This window comes from Erpetoichthys calabaricus, chromosome 9, assembly GCF_900747795.2.
Source record: "Erpetoichthys calabaricus chromosome 9, fErpCal1.3, whole genome shotgun sequence".
NCBI classification, from domain to species: Eukaryota; Metazoa; Chordata; class Cladistia; order Polypteriformes; family Polypteridae; genus Erpetoichthys; species Erpetoichthys calabaricus.
The window spans coordinates 147,515,617-147,535,915 of NC_041402.2; the positions used below are offsets into that span (position 1 = coordinate 147,515,617).

Sequence of the window (20,299 nt, forward strand, 5' to 3'; positions counted from 1 at the left end):
TTAGCAAAGTCCAATCTAGCCTTTCTATTCTTGAGGCTTATGAGTGGCTTGCACCTTGCAGTATTTACTTTCATGCAGTCTTCTCTTTATGGTAGACTTGGATATCGACTGCATTTATTTGTGTACATAAATGTTACTGTACTTTCTACTGTACAATACTATACAATCAACAAATGTAAGAAATTTTATAAACGAGGAGGGACCATTTAGTCCATCAATCTTATTTCTTTAGCTAATAGCTTAACTGTCTATATCTCATCACAATACCTCTTAAATATTGTCAAGATTTCTGCTTCAACGACATGTCTCAATAGTTTTTTTCCAGATTTTCACAACTCTTTGTGTAAAGATGTGCTTCCTGGCTTATGTCCTAAAAGCACTTTCCTTTAATCTCTACTGGTGTCCTTGAGAATGTGGTTCACGCTTAAGTTGAAATACTTCTGTTGGATCTAATTTATCAGTGCCTTTGAGAATTTTGAAGACGTAAATTAGGTCCCCATGCATTCTCATCTGCTTGAGAGTAAACGGATCTAATTATCCTAGTCTTTCAGAGTACAACATGTCTTTAAGTTCTGGTTGCTCTCCTCTGTACACCTTCTTTTAGGGTGTTGAACAGACCTACACACAATACTCCAGATAGGTCTCACTAGTGCATTATATAGTTTAAACATAACATCCCTCAATTTGTATTTAACAGTTTTTACCATATAATAACATTTCATTTGCCCTATTAAATGCTCCTGCACATTGCTTAGGTTATGAAAAAACACCTGAGATAACCTGTCTTTATGTGAAGCAGTCTCCTCTTATCTGTACTCTTTTTTTTTTTTTTTTTGCCAATTATCAATTTCAGACCCAGTTTTGTATGTCACCTCTCATGCTTGCAGCATCTAGTTTCAGAAGTACTGTATATGGGAGGTATTCTCTGCAAAAATTAAAATTAAAATTATAAAATGAAAATGCAATCTCTTTTGCAATTTCATTTTCAAAGTCTGCATGCAAAAATGCTGCAAAAATTAAAATGCGATTTCATTTTCAAAGTCTGCCTGCAAGAATGCTGCTAAAATTAAATCCCATTTGCAGTTTCATTTTCTGCCTGAACCAAAAATAAAGATGCAAAAATGAAAAGTAAAACACATTTCCACTTTGCATTTTCAGCTTCTCAATATGCAAATAGTGTGGGTTAATGGGCGGGGCTTTATACCTCATTTTCCCCACAATTCTTTGTCCTTCGTAGCTGTAGAGCCACTTCTAACAATATAATGCTTCTCACTTCAGCTGTGTTTAATTCATGTGATTTTGATCTTTTCACCCTCGTACTTCGAGCTTCACAGCGAAACCGTCTCACAAAATCCTAAGAGCATGCGTAATTGTAGTTCTGAAGTAATCAATGTGCAATTTATTTACAATATTTAACATGACTGAAATTAGCCTTTATTATGTCATAATTTACATTCATTTACACTGAAGTAGAAAAGGGACACTTTATATTTTGTAGTATTATAGTGTAGCATCAGGACAGAGTACCACAATGGCGTTTACATCTTTGAGGGGGCTTGTTGTCCTTAAAAGGACTTTTTCTTTTGCTGCATTAGTATGAAAAGCCCGTGCAACTGTGCAGTTGCTGTTTTATTGGCGCTGTTGCTATTGATGATACAATGCCAGATCAATCTTTTGGTGACTGGTCTCTCGTGGAGGTAACTTGTCCTGTTCCGTTGCATAGCCCTCCCTTCAAAGTCACTGTCTTCAATGGCCATTTCCAACTCTTTGCAACACTGGTCAGCTGTAGGCAAGCAGGTGAATCTCCTGGTGTGGAGATGCAGATGTACTGGTTTCTTTGCTGTTTTTGTTTACTGAACTGGCGCTGCAAACCGCGTTTCACGTCTGGATCTCACCACTGCTTCACAACGCCTCTATGATCTAACTTGTCCTTTGCTTCCGCATTTTTACCACTGACCCTATTTCCCATGGCTCACTTGGGGTCAGTGGCAACTTTATCTGCCACACTTTTCTCCAGCTTCATTAGCCTGAAACTCTGCCAGTGTTCATGCACTGGGAAAAATGGACCTTAGTCAATGGAGAAGTGGTTGTAGATCTGCCCAGGTGTCAGTCTCTCAGCTGTCTCCAAACCTGTGCTGCTGCTGCAAACAGCACTCCAGTTTATAGATCTGAGACTCGAGGCTCTCCAACACCACCACCGAAAAGCCATTATGGTGCTCGGTGCCCACAGTACAATATAATGCTACAAAAATACAAAGCGTTCCATTTCCACTTCAGTGTAAATAAATATAAACTATGACTTAATAATGGCTAATTTCTATCATGTTAAATATTGTAATTTCATTGCACATTAATTTCTTCAGAACTACAATTATGCGTAGTCTTCGGATTTTGTGAGACAATTTTGCTGTGAAGCTCGCAGTTTGGTTATGAAAAGATGAAAATCACATCAATTAAACACAGTCGAAGTGAGAAGTGGAAAATGAAAATCCAAAGTGGAAAATTATAATCCAATGAGCAGCAGGTGGCACCAGTGTTTATTTGCGTTTCACTTTTCATTTTTGTAGCTTCATTGCGATTCAGGCTTTAAATGAAATTGCAAATAGGTTTGTTTCATTTTAATTTATTGTTTGCAGCATTCTTGTGTGCAGACTTTGAAAATTAAATCACGAATGGGGTTATTTCTTTTTCATTTTCATTTTTGCGTGCAGACTTTGAAAATGAAATTGCAAAAGAGAGATATGAATTGTCATTTTATAATTTTCATTTTCACTTTTGTAGAAAATACACTCCCATATACTGTATGGACAATTCAATAATGATTTTTTTTGTTTCCTTCTGTGAGATCTAATTAAGTAATTGTAATTTTCTATATAAAATTCACTCTCTGTTTTCTCCCTGTTTAATATTCACTGAATATTTTTATAACTGACTTGTTTTCAACCTTTTATGAAGATAGTTGGATTAGCACAGTATACCTTAAAGTATGCTGTTTTTGAGAATGAATTATTTGTATTCCACATTTAAAACACAGAATAAATGCAATATTTGGAAACTTAAAGTATTTGACATTGCTCTTTTTTGGGCAATTTTAACAGATAAAGTATTGGAAAATTTATTTTTATAGTGGCTGGAGCTAGGCATTAAAGAACATAAAAAAGGATTAAAATGACAATGTGCTTCTGAGTCCTGAGTAGTTGCCGCAGGTTGGTTTATAATTGATGAAACAAAATTGTCATTGTTCACTTATTTGTACATAACTAATGAATATACATTTTATATGTTTTCTATTTAACAGAGATCAGCAGGTCTTTTAAGTCATATTCTTCCTCAGAGCACTGATGCAGTCAATATAGCAGTTAATGGAGGGATAGTAAAAATACTCCTGAAGATGCTAAAGGTAATTCTGGGTATTTATATACTAGAGCTTTTACAATACTGCATATGAAAAAATAAATATATACTATGTGTACTTAAACATCATTGTCATAATAATATTGTGGTTACTTACCTGCCTATAGATAGCACTTGGAAGTACATTGCATAAAGTACCCCAAAGGGAAATTTCCTTCTAAAATAGGCACTTTCCCACCAAAAAAGCTTTGTTTTTAGAAACAAACAAAAGCCTGTGTGTGTGTTTGTTGGCTTTTCTAAAAAATAATGAATAATAAGCATGATTCCCACAGTCACGCTCTGACATTCTCCTGACTTGAAGACAAAGCATTTCTAAACATGCCTCTCCTGTTTTTCTTTTCGACGTGCATTGATGCAGTGCTGTATCATTACCACAGTGATAGATTTTTATATGGTCTTTAATTTTTTTATAGTCTTGTTTTAGTTTTTTTATTTTTTCACAACACTGCTTTGCACTGTGGTCAATTTCCAGTTCGGCCAAACGTGTCAAAATTTTTAAATAAACTTTATCATTTGGGATGAATAACTCCATATGCCATCATCACCAAACACACTTAATAAAGCCTGAACCTCGTTAGATAGATAGATAGATAGATAGATAGATAGATAGATAGATAGATAGATAGATAGATAGATAGATAGATAGATAGATAGATAGATAGATAGATAGATAGATAGATAGATAGATAGATAGATAGATAGATAGATAGATACTTTATTAATCCCAAGGGGAAATTCACATATTCCAGCAGCAAAAATATTAAATTAAAGAGTAATAAAAAATGCAGATAAAAAAACAGACAATAACTTGAATAATGTTCAACGTTTACCCCCTCTGGTGGAATTGAAGAGTCGCATAGTTTGGGGGAGGAATGATCTCCTCAGTCTGGCAGTGGAGCAGGACAGTGACAGCAGTCCATCCATTTTGCTGTCTTCAGCTCAATCTTCAGTGATAATGCTCTAAACATACATTTATAAGAGGTCATGAGTGCTTGTGGCCAATCAATCGGCACAATTTATTGCCTGAGCCCCACCCATGATAGTTCCTGGTTGAATGAAAAGTATTTATCCCTTAGTTGGAGATAAAAATACTGTCATTACCAGAATCTACTTACCAGTAACTACAAATGGCCTGTGTTCCTGCAGTGGGAAGGCTACAGAATTTTCTGAGTTTCTAAAAAGTTCCTGGTATCTGAAAAAAAAAATTCCTATTGTGGGAAAGAGCTTAATGACAAAAACATGAGCATGGAGGAAAGCTTCTCTGCAAGCCAGACAAACTGTGTGATGTATTAGCTAAAAGCTTAGACTTAACGTCTTAGAAAATACTTTGGCTGTGGGTTGAGTCATCACCAACTTACCCTGTGACCTTAAGCAAGTCTGTTAACCTGTCTGTTCTTCAATTATAAAAATATATGTGTAAACAATTGTAGTGTATACCCTTTACATAAATTACCTTGAATAAAGCTGACTGCCAAATAGTAATATGTATAGTGTGTTAAGACAGAGGAGGTGGTACCCAGATCTGGAAGCAAATGGGGTGCCAGTGTTAGAGTTCCCTGCAAAGCTTAAAGTCTCAAATGGTGCAAAAATGCAAGCCATTCAAACTCATATTGTGGTTTCCATATTAACTGACCAAGAGAGTGAGGAAATACTTCCTTTCCTCACCATGGAAGCAAATGTTCACAGGCTAGGGAATCTGGAACCACATATATTTATATGTCTCAAAAACATCTCAAAAGTGATAGTGTGTCATGCTTTGATAGATCTGTTTCCTTGGCTTTGTTATGGTTGTCAGGAAGGCATGCTTTGTAATGTAATAATTAAGTTTTTCAAGTAAGTTTGTTTTTTGTTAAAATGTTTAATTTACAGAATATGTAATCAGAATACTTAAATACAGTACTTAGAGTAAATTTTTAAGTTAACTTTTATTTTAGGTTGGAGGGCAGAAGACACTGAGATATGCCCTCAAAGCACTTGCAACCTGTGCAAAGAACAGTCAGCGGGCTCAGGAGCAAGTGGTACAATTAGATAAAAGTAAGTAGAATAGTGAAATATAATCATTAATTTGCTGCTTTAACATATGTTGTTCTTAAACATATTCTTCAACACTTGGCTGCTAAAGTATTCTCCCTTACTATTTTTTAGCCATGCTAGTTAGGATATCATCCTATCCTTATAACTAAATAGAAATGAAGAATTTATAAAAATGGATATTTCAATAGGCCAACATTCATCTGTAAGAATATAGTTTGGGATGTCCATAAAAATGCTATATTCTGTGTTGTGACCTTTTGGCAATTCACTTCTTTTTCCTGCCTTTTGTTGTTTACAATATAAATATTTTAGACTAACTCAGGATAACTTTTAGATTAAATATTTTAGAGCGTTAAAACTGTTTTGACAAGAGCAGGCCATTCTGCCCAATAAGCTTGCTAAAGTCCAAAATAACATCAAACTGAGTTTTTATAGACCCTTTAATACCAATCCCAGCTGCACTACTTGATACTTTATTTGTATCTGTGGCTTTCTGTGCACAGAAATAACCTTCCAAATGTTTGTGTGAAATCTACCCTGAACAGGTTTCCATCTGTGTTGAATTATCATTATCATTTGGATTATCCACATTTCTTATAGAATCACAAGCCAGCTGCACAGTACTTTGATCAATTGTTTATGGCATTTAAAACCTGAAAAGAAAACGGAGATAAACTAGTTTCCCTAAAAGTCTGCAAAAAATGCTGTTCTCCCTGAACATCCTATTTTTCCTGACATATGCGAGGAAACTCATATGTCCTTATTACCTCACCGATTGCCTACTGATAACCACTTTTGTTTTGCAGATTTGTCAATTACCAGCCATCCTACAGCCAAAATATTCAATTTAAGCTGGTCTGCGCCTAAGATTTTATCTAGCAATGAGTTTGTCATCAATAATTAAATGGAAATTATTTTGCAAGTTTTGTGACCTACTGTGGAAGACCTCAGATGACGCATGTAGGCTAGAAAATGTAAAGAAAAGTAAAAAGATCTAGTAAGCCGTAAATGCATAAAATATGTTATATTAATTACTTTGATTATTTACTACCATAAATATATACACATATTTATTATAATTTTGTAAAAGGTTACAGTTCACTTAGCTGTGGAACTACGCAACTTCTCGCAAACTCTCTCCCCACTTTCTTTGCAAACTGTTCAGCAATCCGGTGCTGATTAACTCATCCTCCTATTATTTGGTGATCGCCTCTTCTCTGTTTCCTTTCTTCATTCTGTTATCTATCTTCTTCCCAACACTGACTCTATTCCCTTTTATTCTCCCCATCATGCTCAGCTATAGTCTAATTGCTGCACTGCCTTTGGTCAGCAATAGCTAATTATGTGTCCTGCCAGCATGTGTTGCAGAACACGAGATGTGCCACCACTAAAAAGAGTTAAATAATTAAAGCTAATTTACACACCTTTTGTCTGACAACAGAGCCCAAATTCACAGATTTCCGTATTGATGGGGGTTTTGTGCCCCTAACCCCCCTGAATCTCAAGGAATACCTGTACAGGGCACAAAATAGTCATACACTTTTTATGTGCTTTCTGTTGACATTTTTCATGCATGTATATGTCACTGTTAATAACTCACAGAATATGGTTATTTTTATCATTTTTTTTAAGTGTTACTAATATTATGCCTAAATCTGAGGCAACTTGTCGAGGTCCCCACTCACAACAAGGGCCATACCCTCGATTTAGTCATTACTGACTCAGTCGTCATCTCTGACCTCCAAGTACTTGATCTGGGTGTTTCCGATCACAAAATTGTCTCAATGGATTTACCTATAAATTCACTATACTCTAAACCACAGTTCTGTATCCGCTTTAGGAACCTGAAAAATATAAATTTGACTGATTTTAAATGCTGACATTAAGAACTTCTCCATTGCTCCTCACCTTTCTTCTGTCAGTGAATTAGTCAATTATTACAACAATGGGCTCCACAACATCCTTGAGACCCATGCCCCAGTTAAATCACGTGTGGTCTCTTTTGTAAAATCTGCCTCATGGTTTACAAGTGAGCTTCGACAGATGAAAGCAGCTGGGTGAGCCCTTGAGCGGCGTTTTGTTGCAACCAGTTTAACGGCCCACAAATTAGCTTATCGGGAACACCAAAAAAACTACTCCAGGGCACTGACCACTGCCAGATTTCAATACTATTCAAATTTAATCAACAACAGTCCTGGAAATTCCAAAGAACTTTTTTCCGTGATAAATCATTTACTCAATCCTCACACCTACATCTGTAATAATTTCACACAGGAGCAGTGCAATAATTTTATTGAATATTTCACCTCTAAGATGGATATTATCCGCTCCTCATTGTCTGCCTCCAGCACTCCATTGCTGGATTTTTCTACATCAAAGCCAATGGGCTGCCTTTCCCAGTTCCTCTGTACCACAGTTAAAGAAGTTGAGGGCATCATACAGAGGATGAGGCCTTCAATGTGTTCATTGGACCCTTTTCCTACTCCTCTGGTACAAGCTAACGTATCAGATATAAGCCCTCTTATTGCTGATATCATTAACCACTCTCTCCAGAGCGGCTTAATCCCACTGGCCTTGAAAACAGCAAAAATTAGACCTCATTTAAAAAAATCCTCTTTGGATCCCGAAGGATAGCAAACTGTCGTCCGATCTCCAACCTTCCATTTTTGTCTAAGGTTTTGGAAAAGGTTGTTTTGGTTCAGCTTCAGAATTACCTCAAAAAATTCAATCTGTTTGAAAAATTTCAATCTGGTTTCCAAACTTCTCACAGTACAGAGACAGCCCTGCTCAGTCACCAATGACCTCCTGATGGCTGCTGACCAGGGCTCTCCATCACTCCTTATCCTCCTGGACCTCATAGCTACATTTGATACGGTAGATCATAATATTCTCCTTCATCATCTTCACTATATAATTGAACTTTCTGGCATTGCTTTGGAGTGGTTCGAGTCCTATCTTACAGATAGGGCTGAGTATGTGGCCTTGGGGGATGCTCAATCTTATGCCCATACTGTCACCTGTGGGGTCCCACAAGGATCAGTCCTTGGGCCGACCCTCTTTAATATCTATATGCTACCCCTGGGTCACATCATCCGCAAGCATGGAGTTATATTCCATTGCTATGCCGATGATACGCAGCTCTGTGTGAGACTGGATTCGACTTCTCTTACACATCCATCAACTCTTTCCTCTTGCTTGGATGAGAATGAGGCCTGGATGTCCAAGAACTTCCTCAAGCTGAACAGCACCAAAACTGAAGCTCTTTTAATTGGCACCCCCCATCAACTTCGTTCCTCTGTAAATTGTATTTCCTTTTCTGACCGTACCATTACCCTCTCCCCTTCTGTTACAAATCTGAGTGTCATATTAGACTCCCATCTGTCATTTGATACACATGTCCATCACCTTTGTAAAATTGCATTCCTTCATCTCCATAACATACCCAAACTCCATCCCTACCTCTCCCTCTGTGATACTGAAAAGCTGGTTCATGCCTTTGGCTCATCCAGACTGGACTATTGTAATGCATTCCTCATCGGCATACCCAAGAAGAGCCTTCGAAAGCTACGAGAAATTCAAAATAGTGCTGCAAGAATCCTGATGAGGGTGTGGAAATATGAACACATTTCACCAATCCTTCGGTCACTTCATTGGCTCCCTATCCATCTCCATATCGAATACAAACTCTTGTTTGTTTACTCACCAGTGTTGTATCCATGGAAATGCTCCACAATATTTCAAGGAACTCCTTATACTACAGTCCACTGCAAGAAACCTCCGTTTTGCAAATACCTACCGCCTTCGCGCCCCCGTGACTAAACTTCATACAATGGGTGACAGGGCCTTTGCAGCCGCTGCTCCACGGCTCTGGAATGCCCTACCAGAGAGCCTAAGAATACAGCAGATTGTGGGCTGTTTTAAAAAACAGCTAAAGACTTTTCTATTTAGGAAAGCTTATTAACAAGAATGCTATAATTATTGTTGTTTTATCTCTGTTTTTATCTTGCTTTGCCTTTATTTAAACTTTTTATGTAGCACTTTGAGATTTACTGCTAATGTAAAGTGCCGTATAAATAAAATGCATTATTATTATTATTATTTATATTAGTATTTAAATGTTTTAATCTCCCAACAGAATTTAAAATATTCTTGAAACTCCTTGACTTGGAAGATGAAATGATTGTAAGCCTGGCAGCCCTTTGCTTAGGTCACTGTGTTGAGATACCAGGTGCTGCCACATCTCTGCTATCTTCAGACATTGTAAAGGTTTTACTGAAACATGCCGGTGGTGATTCTAAAAAAACTGCAGTCCAGCAAAATGCTGCCATAGCATTAGGAAAGCTTTGTACATCAGAGCCCAGGTATGTGTGTGCGTGTGCGTGTGTGTGTATGTGTGTGTGTGTATAAATATATATATATACTGTGTGTGTGTGTGTGTGTGTGTGTGTGTATATATATATATATATATATATATATATATATATATATATATATATATATATATATATATATATATATATATATATTGTCAGACTTGCCCGGATACCACCACATCTTTATAAAAAGCACAGGTTTATTTTTCATAAATAAACACAGTCCCAAGCACTACACACAATGTACACCACAATAATCACCCCAATTCAGTCCTTTCTCAGTCCTTAGCCACCTCTGCTCTCCTCCTGGGAGCTTCGTCCTACTACCACTCCCGACTCTGGCTCCCAGATTGCTGGAAGGCGGCGCCTTTTATCTCTGGATGTGCTCCAGGTGTCTAATGACATCCTTCCAGCAGCACTTCCTGGTGTGGCGGAAGTGCTGCCCTTTGCCCCGGAAGCACTCCGGGCGTCCCTGGCAGGTTCCTACGCCATCTTGCCGAGTGTGGCTTAAGTAACTATTTCCAGGTCCCACAAGGTTTAAAGCGCCCTCTGGCGGTGGCCACGGGTCCCAATGAGTTATAATCTTTTCTCTCTTTTCCCGTGGTCCTCTCCTGCTCCAGAGCGGTTGCCCCCTCGTGGCCCGGAAGCTATTCTTGCCACCTTCCGGTCCTTTTAGGCGTCCCTGCCGGGTTAGAACCCCAGTCATCTATGACAATATATATGATTTTTTTTTTTTTTCCCAAAACTCCTCAAGCATAGGAACTTGGAGTGTTTGATTGCTTAGGAAGTATGTACTGTATGACAAAAATAAATGATTGCAGCTTCTGTGTTTGAGTAGCTTTACCATAAAGACATAATGAAATGAAGAGAACTGAAGTTACTACTTTTCTGTGTTATGATGAGCGACTATTAAATCCTTAACCTTCTAATGGTATCAGTGAAAACATTAAAGCTTTAGTAAGTTCAGCTTTATTATATGTAATGAATGTAATAGTTGTATTATTGCCCCTCCATATTATATGTTCAGTATAGAGGACATATTATTTAACAAAAATAGAGCAGTTCTATGTGTTTCACAATTTCATTCTTATTGGGGTTTTTTTTCCTACAGACACAGGATCCAACTTCGGAAACTCAATGGATTAGAAATATTAAATTCTTGCATGAAACATATTATATAAGAATGTAGGTAAGTATTTGCACATGCTGTATGTTAACATACAGGGTATATCCTCTGATTATGAGCATGCCTATACATCAACATAATAAGAATAGTGCATTTTATTTATATAGCTCCTTATTACACACAGTTCCCATGTTCAGAGTGCTATACTGTTGTTTTCCATTTGTTTCCACATATTGCCTGTCTTAGCAGTAAAATGTTGTCCAGTGGCTAAGATGTTGCAATTTAAAACAAAAGTCTGATAATTCAGCCTCCAAGGCTGACTCACTGTTTGACCCTGAGAAGCTCCCTTAGCCTTTCAGTGCTCCAAGAATAAAATATGTACTGTACAGTGCATCCGGAAAGTATTCACAGCGCATCATTTTTTCCACGTTTTGTTATGTTACAGCCTTATTCCAAAATGGATTAAATTCATTTTTTTCCTCAGAATTCTACACACAACACTCCATAATGACAACATTAAAAAAGTTTACTTGAGGTTTTTGCAAATTTATTAAAAATAAAAAAACTGAGAAATCACATGTACATAAGTATTCACAGCCTTTGCTCAATAATTTGTCGATGCACCTTTGGCAGCAATTACAGCCTCAAGTCTTTTTGAATATGATGCCACAAGCTTGGCACACCTATCCTTGGCCAGTTTCGCTCATTCCTCTTTGCAGCACCTCTCAAGCTCCATCAGGTTGGATGGGAAGCGTCGGTGCACAGCCATTTTAAGATCTCTCCAGAGATGTTCAATCGGATTCAAGTCTGGGCTCTGGCTGGGCCACTCAAGAACATTCACAGAGTTGTCCTGAGGTCACTCCTTTGATATGTTGGCTGTGTGCTTAGGGTCGTTGTCCTTCTGAAAGATGAACCGTCGCCCCAGTCTGAGGTCAAGAGCGCTCTGGAGCAGGTTTTCATCCAGGACGTCTCTGTACATTGCTGCAGTCATCTTTCCCTTTATCCTGACTAGTCGTCCAGTTCCTGCCGCTGAAAAACATCCCCACAGCATGACACTGCCACCACCATGCTTCACTGTAGGGATGGTATTGGCCTGGTGATGAGCGGTGCCTGGTTTCCTCCAAACGTGACGCCTGGCATTCACACCAAAGAGTTCAATCTTTGTCTCATCAGACCAGAGAATTTTCTTTCTCATGGTCTGAGAGTCCTTCAGGTGCCTTTTGGCAAACTCCAGGCGGACTGCCATGTGCCTTTTACTAAGGAGTGGCTTCCATCTGGCCACTCTACCATACAGGCCTGATTGGTGGATTGCTGCAGAGATGGTTGTCCTTCTGGAAGGTTCTCCTCTCTCCACAGAGGACCATCAGGTTCTTGGTCACCTCCCTGACTAAGACCCTTCTCCCCCGATCGCTCAGTTTAGATGGCCGGCCAGCTCTAGGAAGAGTCCTGGTGGTTTCGAACTTCTTCCACTTACGGATGATGGAGGCCACTATGCTCATTGGGACCTTCAAAGCAGCAGAAATTTTTCTGTAACCTTCCCAAGATTTGTGCCTCGAGACAATCCTGTCTCAGAGGTCTACAGACAATTCTTTTGACTTCATGCTTGGTTTGTGCTCTGACATGAACTGTCAACTGTGGGACCTTATATAGACAGGTGTGTGCCTTTCCAAATCATGTCCAGTCAACTGAATTTACTACAGGTGGACTCCAATTAAGCTGCAGAAACATCTCAAGGATGATCAGGGGAAACAGGATGCACCTGAGCTCAATTTTGAGCTTCATGGCAAAGGCTGTGAATACTTATGTACATGTGCTTTCTCAATTTTTTTATTTTTAATAAATTTGCAAAAACCTCAAGTAAACTTTTTTCACTTTGTCATTATGGGGTGTTGTGTGTAGAATTCTGAGGGAAAAAATGAATTTAGTCCGTTTTGAAATAATAAGGCTGTAACGTAACAAAATATGGAAAAAGTGATACGCTGTGAATACTTTCCAGATGCACTGTATGGGTAAACAAATATCCTACAGCTTAATATTTGTTGAGTGCCTTGAGATGAGGACCAGACTAGAAAAGACCATTACAATTTAAAAATTGAAGGATGGTTTGCATTTTTTGAATGCTATAATAAATGCTGTAATTTCTTCAAAACAATATTAATCTCTAATACAGAATATTAAGATGAGATTGTCCAGGTGAACACATAATTGGGGTGGCATTAAGATAAAATGGACAAAAAATAGACAAAATCCATATACTTATTAGAGAGAGAGAGACAGGAAGATGACTTTCATCTTCCAATATTCTAAGAAAAATGAAAATGTCTAGAGGCAGTGCAGACCAGCATATAGGTCTGATAAAGGAGGTCAGAAATACCAGAAGTGAGAAAGAAAATGAACAAAAAAAACGAACTCTATGTAAAAGTAAAGGTAAGAATGTTTTAAATTGCTCCTAACTGAAATAACAAATAAGTTTGTTCTGTTAATGGAGAGAATCTAATACAAAGGTGTTATGTTTCCACCTTTTATGGGTGGAGAATGATAACTCAGTATCTCATATGACCACCATGGCACACGAACTGTAAAGTGCATCGAGATAATACACAACATGGCTGCAGCCATACAGAGATGCTAGCGAGCCTCCAAAAATAGAACATAAAAGGATAACATTAGAATAACATGTTGTCTAAAAAATAAATACATGTTTATTCCAATCTGAAAATTGAAAACTGGAGGTTCCAAAACCTCATTACAGCAGTCAGTCTCTCTAGTTTAGAATTATAAAGATGCTCACAGTCCATACCTTAAATAGTGAAAATGTGCCCTTCCGTGTGTGTTTGTGTGGGATAACATTTCATTAGTCATGTTACTTGTCAGTGAGGCCACTCTTTATCACTACCATGTAGTTAAGATGGACATGTTAAACTAAAAGGTTCCAATCATTTATTATCTTGTCACTTTACAAGCTTGCCCTGGTTATTGTATCTGAGCATATAAAGCATTTTGCATTTGCATAACTCCCTTCAGCCCCTTAGACTGTTTCTTAATATGCAATATGCATTCGGACTAATATCCTGCCTGAAAGCCATTACCCCATTCAGTCATGTCATACTTCTGTCAAAAGCACAATTAATACAAGCTGAGTTGTAAAAGCTTTATATTATCTAAATAATCCTATGTTTAGGATTAAAAACACACATCACCTTAAAAACATCATTTTCACCCCAACACAGTGTGAAATAAATAAAAGAAACATAATATTTTTGACCACTGAGAATGATAGGCAAGTGTGGGTGTGAAAGACAGACATTGGAGAAAGTCAATTGAAAGATTATTTGGTTAGATTGTTGTTCACTGATGGAGAAATGTTTGATCAGAGATCGACAATAAATTTAGCTGCTTCTCTTTTTGTTTTCACAGGTATCTTTAAAAAACGTTGAAAGGACACAAACAGAAAAACCAGTGTTGTGGAGATTAAGAGAAGTACAATATGCCACGCTGAGCTTGGAGAGGGTGTTTGATCTTGACAGCTCTGACATGTTCCTTGAAACCATCTGTTAGCTGCCTTTCTGTTTCACATATGTAGAATGCAGGATATATTCTATGACAAATATAATTAGGTTTCAGAGAGATAGGAGACCAGAGACTTAAAGGTCCTGAAGATCTAGAAATAGGCATATTATAGGAGACTTATTTAAGAGGGATATTGCAGCTCTTGTTTATCATGCATAAGCAAATATGGACTTGTACATGAATACTGACTCCCCTAATCAGTGCTGATTCATGCCTTGTTTTAGTTTCTCTGGACCCTGTATTGAAATAAATTTAAAAAATGTTTTAATAATTTAAATCAAAAGTATTAAAGGACAAAAAACCATTCATGTTTACCAAGTTCAACTTTATTGTCATGTTTGCTGAGCTATCAGTTTTTATAGCCATGAGGAACTGGGTCATATTCCTAGTATCTATATGATTTTTTTAGGACACTCTGAGTTTTTCCATACACACCAAACATGATAATTTAATAGGTATATTTTTATTGTAAATAGAGTTTGTCCAATAATGCAGTGTTTCTCAAGCACTGGGTTTGATTAGCCATTTTTGGTCACAAGTCTCTATCTTTGGGTCACATCTCTAGTTCACTCTAGAAAACCACAAAACTTCAGCTTTGATTTAATTTCTATTGCGCTCGTTTCACTAAAGGGGAAGCACCAAGCCAAAATCCAGCTCTTCGAAAGTCACTGGAATTTACGTTTTTTAAATACACCTCAACTCCATTTGCAGGGAATTTAGTGAAAGTAATTAGCATGTAACGTTGATCTTGATTTGCATGTTTTATTGAATTTTGTTATTTTTGAAGTGCAATATTGTGTCAGAAATGTCATGTTGTTTAAACATGTGTGGTACACACAATCACTTTTTGTTTTTACTTATATTGTGAGTTGATTTTTGTACTAGACATGCCGTCCTTTTTTCTTTCCCTTGTAATATGCTTATGATTTGTGATGTTCTTTGTATTGTTGCTCACAATTGAAAATTTTATAAATATTTGTTATAATATGTTTGTATTCTTCATTTTGATTTAGTAACTGTTCTTGTGTAGTGTTTAGATGTAATTTTCATAACTGAAGTTCAGTGTTTACTGCTCAAATCCTACGCCATATTGTTGCCTCTGTGGAGTTTTTTTCATGTTCTCCTTATGCCTCCTCAGGTTTTACTATGGATCATCTAGTTTTTCCTCAAACACTTCCATAAACTGTTTAGGTTAAGTGGAAAATCCAAATTAGCCCTTTGTGGATCAAAATCCAATCTGATTTTCAGACTATTTAAATGCTTGATACCTAAAACACATTCAAACTCCCTTTACACAAGATCAAAACAATAAAAAAAACACATTTAACAATATGGATAATATATTCTATGCTTGTCTACAAACTGATTGATGTTAACCATAACATTGGGTTTGAATCTCGCCCCTAGTGGTCATCCATATGATGTGTGCACATTCTCCCCATGTCTGTGTGAATGTTCCACCTGGTAGTCAGGTTTTCCTTATCATTAGCTCTGGATGATATTCCAATTCTTTATGGAACACATTAACACTCAATCATACTTTGCCAATCACCCTAGCTACATCTTTAGAAAGGAAGGAAACTAGAATCCCCATAAGAAACCACTAAACAGGAACAGCAAGCAAACTGCACACAGAAAACATCCCAACCAGTACTGAAACTGGAGTCCAGACTCTGTAAGCCGGCAATGCCAGTTGCTGTGACAATGAATTATTGCATTTGAATCTAGATTACAGTATGTTCAGAATTCTGCTGCTCATTTACTTACACACACTAAAAAATCTGCTCATATCACTTCTGTCCCCTCTGATTTACATTGGTTACAAGTTTCTTCAAGAATCATATATAAAATTATTCTTCTCAACTTTAAAGCCCTTCATGGGTTAGCCCCTCATTATCTGTCTGAGCTGCTGCTTCCTTACACTCCTGCCCGTGCATTAAGATCATCGGACGCTAACTTACTCACTGTACATAAACACATGTTAGTAACTATGAGAGGCAGAGCTTTCAGTGTGATAGCCCCTAAAATTTGGAATTTTCTTCTTCTCAGCCTTCACAAGGAAAAATCTATTATTAATGTCAAACTTCTGTTAAAAACACATCTTTTCAATTAGTATTATTCTTTTTCTTGTATGTAATTTCTACTGTCTTGTTAATGTGTGTATTGAATTGTAAAGCATCCTTGCGTGTATGAAAGGCGCTACATAAATAAAACATTATTATTATTATAAATAGATTTAATTCAAACAAAAGCATACGTGATGCTGCCTAAATCGTATGGACCACATTAAAGATGGCAATAGCAATGTTTGCTGACAAGTGCTACCGCAACTAGAGATTTAGGATTTATAATCCTTATGTATTCAATAATTAGCATGTTTTAAAAACTTTTTCTGCTTCCTGCATTTTTTTTTTTTGCTTAAGTGCAACCCCTTCTTACATATTTTCTAAATCTGGATCATTATGCTGTAGATGTGGTTAAAAATCTTAATTATATCTTTAAGAAATATATGCAATTTTTTTTATACTTGATTTTTTTATGATAAAAGTTAAAAAGTGTAACTTATTGTTATCTACACTTTTCCACACTCAGATCTCTTCACCTTCAGGAGCCCAGTGTTTCAGAATATAACAAGCTTTATTGTTAAGGTAATCGTATCCTAGTATAAAATCACAGCCTCCAGAAGGAAACTTTCAATGTAGACCAAATATTCTCAGTGAAAGTGAGTTTTGGGCAATGTTGTTATTTGAAAATTGTTCAATTGTGTACCTTTTTTATTTTGAAAATGAAAATTGAATTGGCCATATACATTATATTATTACTTTTTGGACCGTCACTTCCACAAACTGGTAAGTCAGCTTCATTTAATTTTAAATAACTGTTACATTTTCTACTTTCTTTTATTTAATGTAACAAAAGATTTGTGTGTGCATATATACATATATAGATATATATATTATTGATGCAATCTATCAATTGTTTTAGAAATAAGTTTATATGTCAGTAATAGTTCATTTTACATATATTGCTACAATAATCAGAGTGTTTCTCTTTACTTAAGTTTAGTTGTGCATATTATATTAATGTTTTATAAATTTGTATATGGAATAATGCTTCACATTTTTGTACCATTTAATTTGCTGTATATATTGTGTTTACATATAAATCAGTATAATGCAGCCCAGTGGCAAAGCATTTGCTGTGTTGTTAATGTTTTGAATGTCTAAAATGAAACGCTTATTTACAGTGCCTCGGAAAAGTATTTTTTGTTATACAACATTGAATCAAAGTGATCTAAATTTTTTTCTACATTGATCTACAGAAATAAAATTAATTTTAAAGTGAGTACAGATATCTGCAAATTACTCTAAATGAATTACAACACAAAATTATTAATCACATACAGTAAGTTTTCACCCAATTTAATATGACACACCTAAATCGTCACTGGGGCAGCCAATTGGTCTTAGAAATGTCATAATTAGTTCAGTGGGGGTCAAAGGGGTTTCAGTTGATTGTAGTATAAATGCATCTTATCTAGAAGGTCCAGCTTGTAGTGCACCAGCATGGTGGTCTAACCTACACAATGAAAACAAAAGAGTACTCGAAGGACTTGGTGAAAAGCAAAAGTCAATGGATGGAAACAAGAAAAGATCCAAGTCACTGAATATCCCTTGGAGTCCAGTTAAACAATCATTTACAAATGTAAGCATTTAGAAATGTGACAGCTTTAAATCTGCCTAAAGCAGGCTGCCCACAAAAAGTGGTGAATATGAAAGAAGAAATGAGGAAGGCCACCAAGGGACCTATAAAGGAGTTGCAAGCGACAGTGGATCAGATTAAAGAGACTGCTACTGCCCAGGTACTTCACCAGTCATAGCTTTATGGGACAGTGGCAAAGAGAAAGCCAGTGTTGAAAAAGAAAATGCATGTGAAATCTTGGCTTGAGTCTTCTAGAAAGCTCACAGGAGACACTGAGTTTGGCTGAAAGAAGGTTGTATGGTCTGATGAGAACAAAATTGAGCTTTTTGTTCATCAGACAAATTGCAAAGTTTGCCATAAGCCAAAAACTGCACTTTAACAGAAATATACCATCCCCACCTGGAAGAATAGCGGCAGCAGCATACTGTGAAAATGCTTCTCAACAGCAGAGACTGGAAGGCTTGAGAGGTTAGGGGGCAAAATAAATGCATGCCTGATTCAGTCTGCAAGAAACCTGCGCCATGGGAGAAGGTTTGTTTTTATAAGACAACAATGCTACAAACAAGTGGATTAAAAACAGCAATGTTAATGTCCTGGAATGGCCAAGTCAGAGTCAATTTTTTTAAATTTGTGCCTGAAATTGAAACAGGCTGTTCAATCTCAATCCCCATGCAACCTGTTAGAGTTTGAGCAAAGAACAATGAGGAAAAATTGCGGTGTCCAAATGTGCAATGGTGACAGAAACCTGTGCACAGTTGACATCTACCAAATACTTACTTGAAGGGGGTGAATACTTGCATGATAAATTATGTTTTATATGTACAGTCTAATTACTTTAGATCACTTTGCAGAGATCTGTTTTCACTTTTGACATTAAAGAGCCATTTTCTGTTGATCAGTGTCAAGAATGCAAAATGACAGACACAGTGGTTCAATGTTTAATAAAAAAAAATGTAAACTTGCAAGAGTAAAACACATTTTATAGCCTCAGTACCTATCCATTTTTGACATACTATTAAATGCATAGAATCTAAATAGTAATATTTTTCATACAGCAACCTCTGTGCAGATAACTAATTTTTAATTGCTGAAAGTGAATTTGAAAGGGTTTACATTTCTGGATAAGCAGTGTTCAGTTTATCACGGGGAGCTCAAAAAGCAATGGTATTGACAAATATTAAAAACTCCCCCAGATTGAACATGACATCTATGTAGTCTCATATAGTTTGTACATATGTATGTATGTGTATATTTATATGTGTATATGTATAAATATTAAAAAAATTAGCTGAACCGATAAGTTTTTTATTAAAAGTTTATTCATACTCAGAATTTCACAGAATATTCAAAACATTTCTCTTCTGACCTTTCCTGTCTTTATGTTATAAGCTCTATGAATTTTAACAGCTTGTCCAGAATTTAAAGAGTTTAATTCTCATCAAGTTTTCCAAATGCTTGTCATCTAAATGATTTCTAGATTTTGTTTTTACATTGTTCATTAGACTAAATCCTCTTTCGTAGGCAGCACTTGAGGCCTGAAACTTGCCACAAATGCCCAAAAGTAAACTAATTACTTGAAGTGATCTTGCTGTTTAGTAAATTTAACCATATCTGAAAATGTTTTTACAGTTCCGGTTTCTAATTTTTCCTTAATCAATATCTTGAATGTAGTGGTTTAAACACACCTGCCTCTGCAGCTTTTTCAAGTCCTTCAAATTGTTCAATTGTAAGAGTTGACGTGCAGAAAATTGTGTAAATACTTCTTAGCAAAGTCTTAATGTCACTCAATCAATAGGTTAATGTCTCTAAACATCATCTATACCCAGGTCTTTACGATGTGCCAATCAATGTTGCCCTGATGAGTGTAGAATGAACTGCCACAAAAGAGCAGCTACACCTTTTCATTTGCCCTGCATAACTGATGTGCCATCTGAGATAAACATTACCATCTGGTTTAAACTGAACTTGTTTTCTACAATAAAACTGTTGAATGGCCACAAGAATAGATACATTGTCTCATGCTGTTAATGTTATTATGTCACTGAACACAGTTTTATGAATGGATTTTCTTTCGTTCCTA

The 20,299-nt window shown here is 36.5% G+C and overlaps 1 protein-coding gene across 2 annotated transcripts in view; it reads left to right on the top strand.

Moving 5' to 3' along the window:
• ttc12 (tetratricopeptide repeat domain 12) overlaps positions 1 to 15,466 on the top strand; it is a 122,485-nt gene extending 107,019 nt beyond the window's left edge. For both annotated transcript variants that reach the window (XM_051931877.1, XM_051931878.1), the window contains 5 exons: positions 3,299 to 3,400; positions 5,349 to 5,448; positions 9,584 to 9,809; positions 10,933 to 11,010; positions 14,365 to 15,466. In XM_051931877.1, the coding sequence (XP_051787837.1) occupies positions 3,299 to 3,400; positions 5,349 to 5,448; positions 9,584 to 9,809; positions 10,933 to 11,002 (498 nt within the window). In that variant the 3' untranslated portion in view covers positions 11,003 to 11,010; positions 14,365 to 15,466. The remainder of the gene's footprint in view (positions 1 to 3,298; positions 3,401 to 5,348; positions 5,449 to 9,583; positions 9,810 to 10,932; positions 11,011 to 14,364) is intronic.
• The last annotated feature ends 4,833 nt before the right edge of the window (positions 15,467 to 20,299 follow it).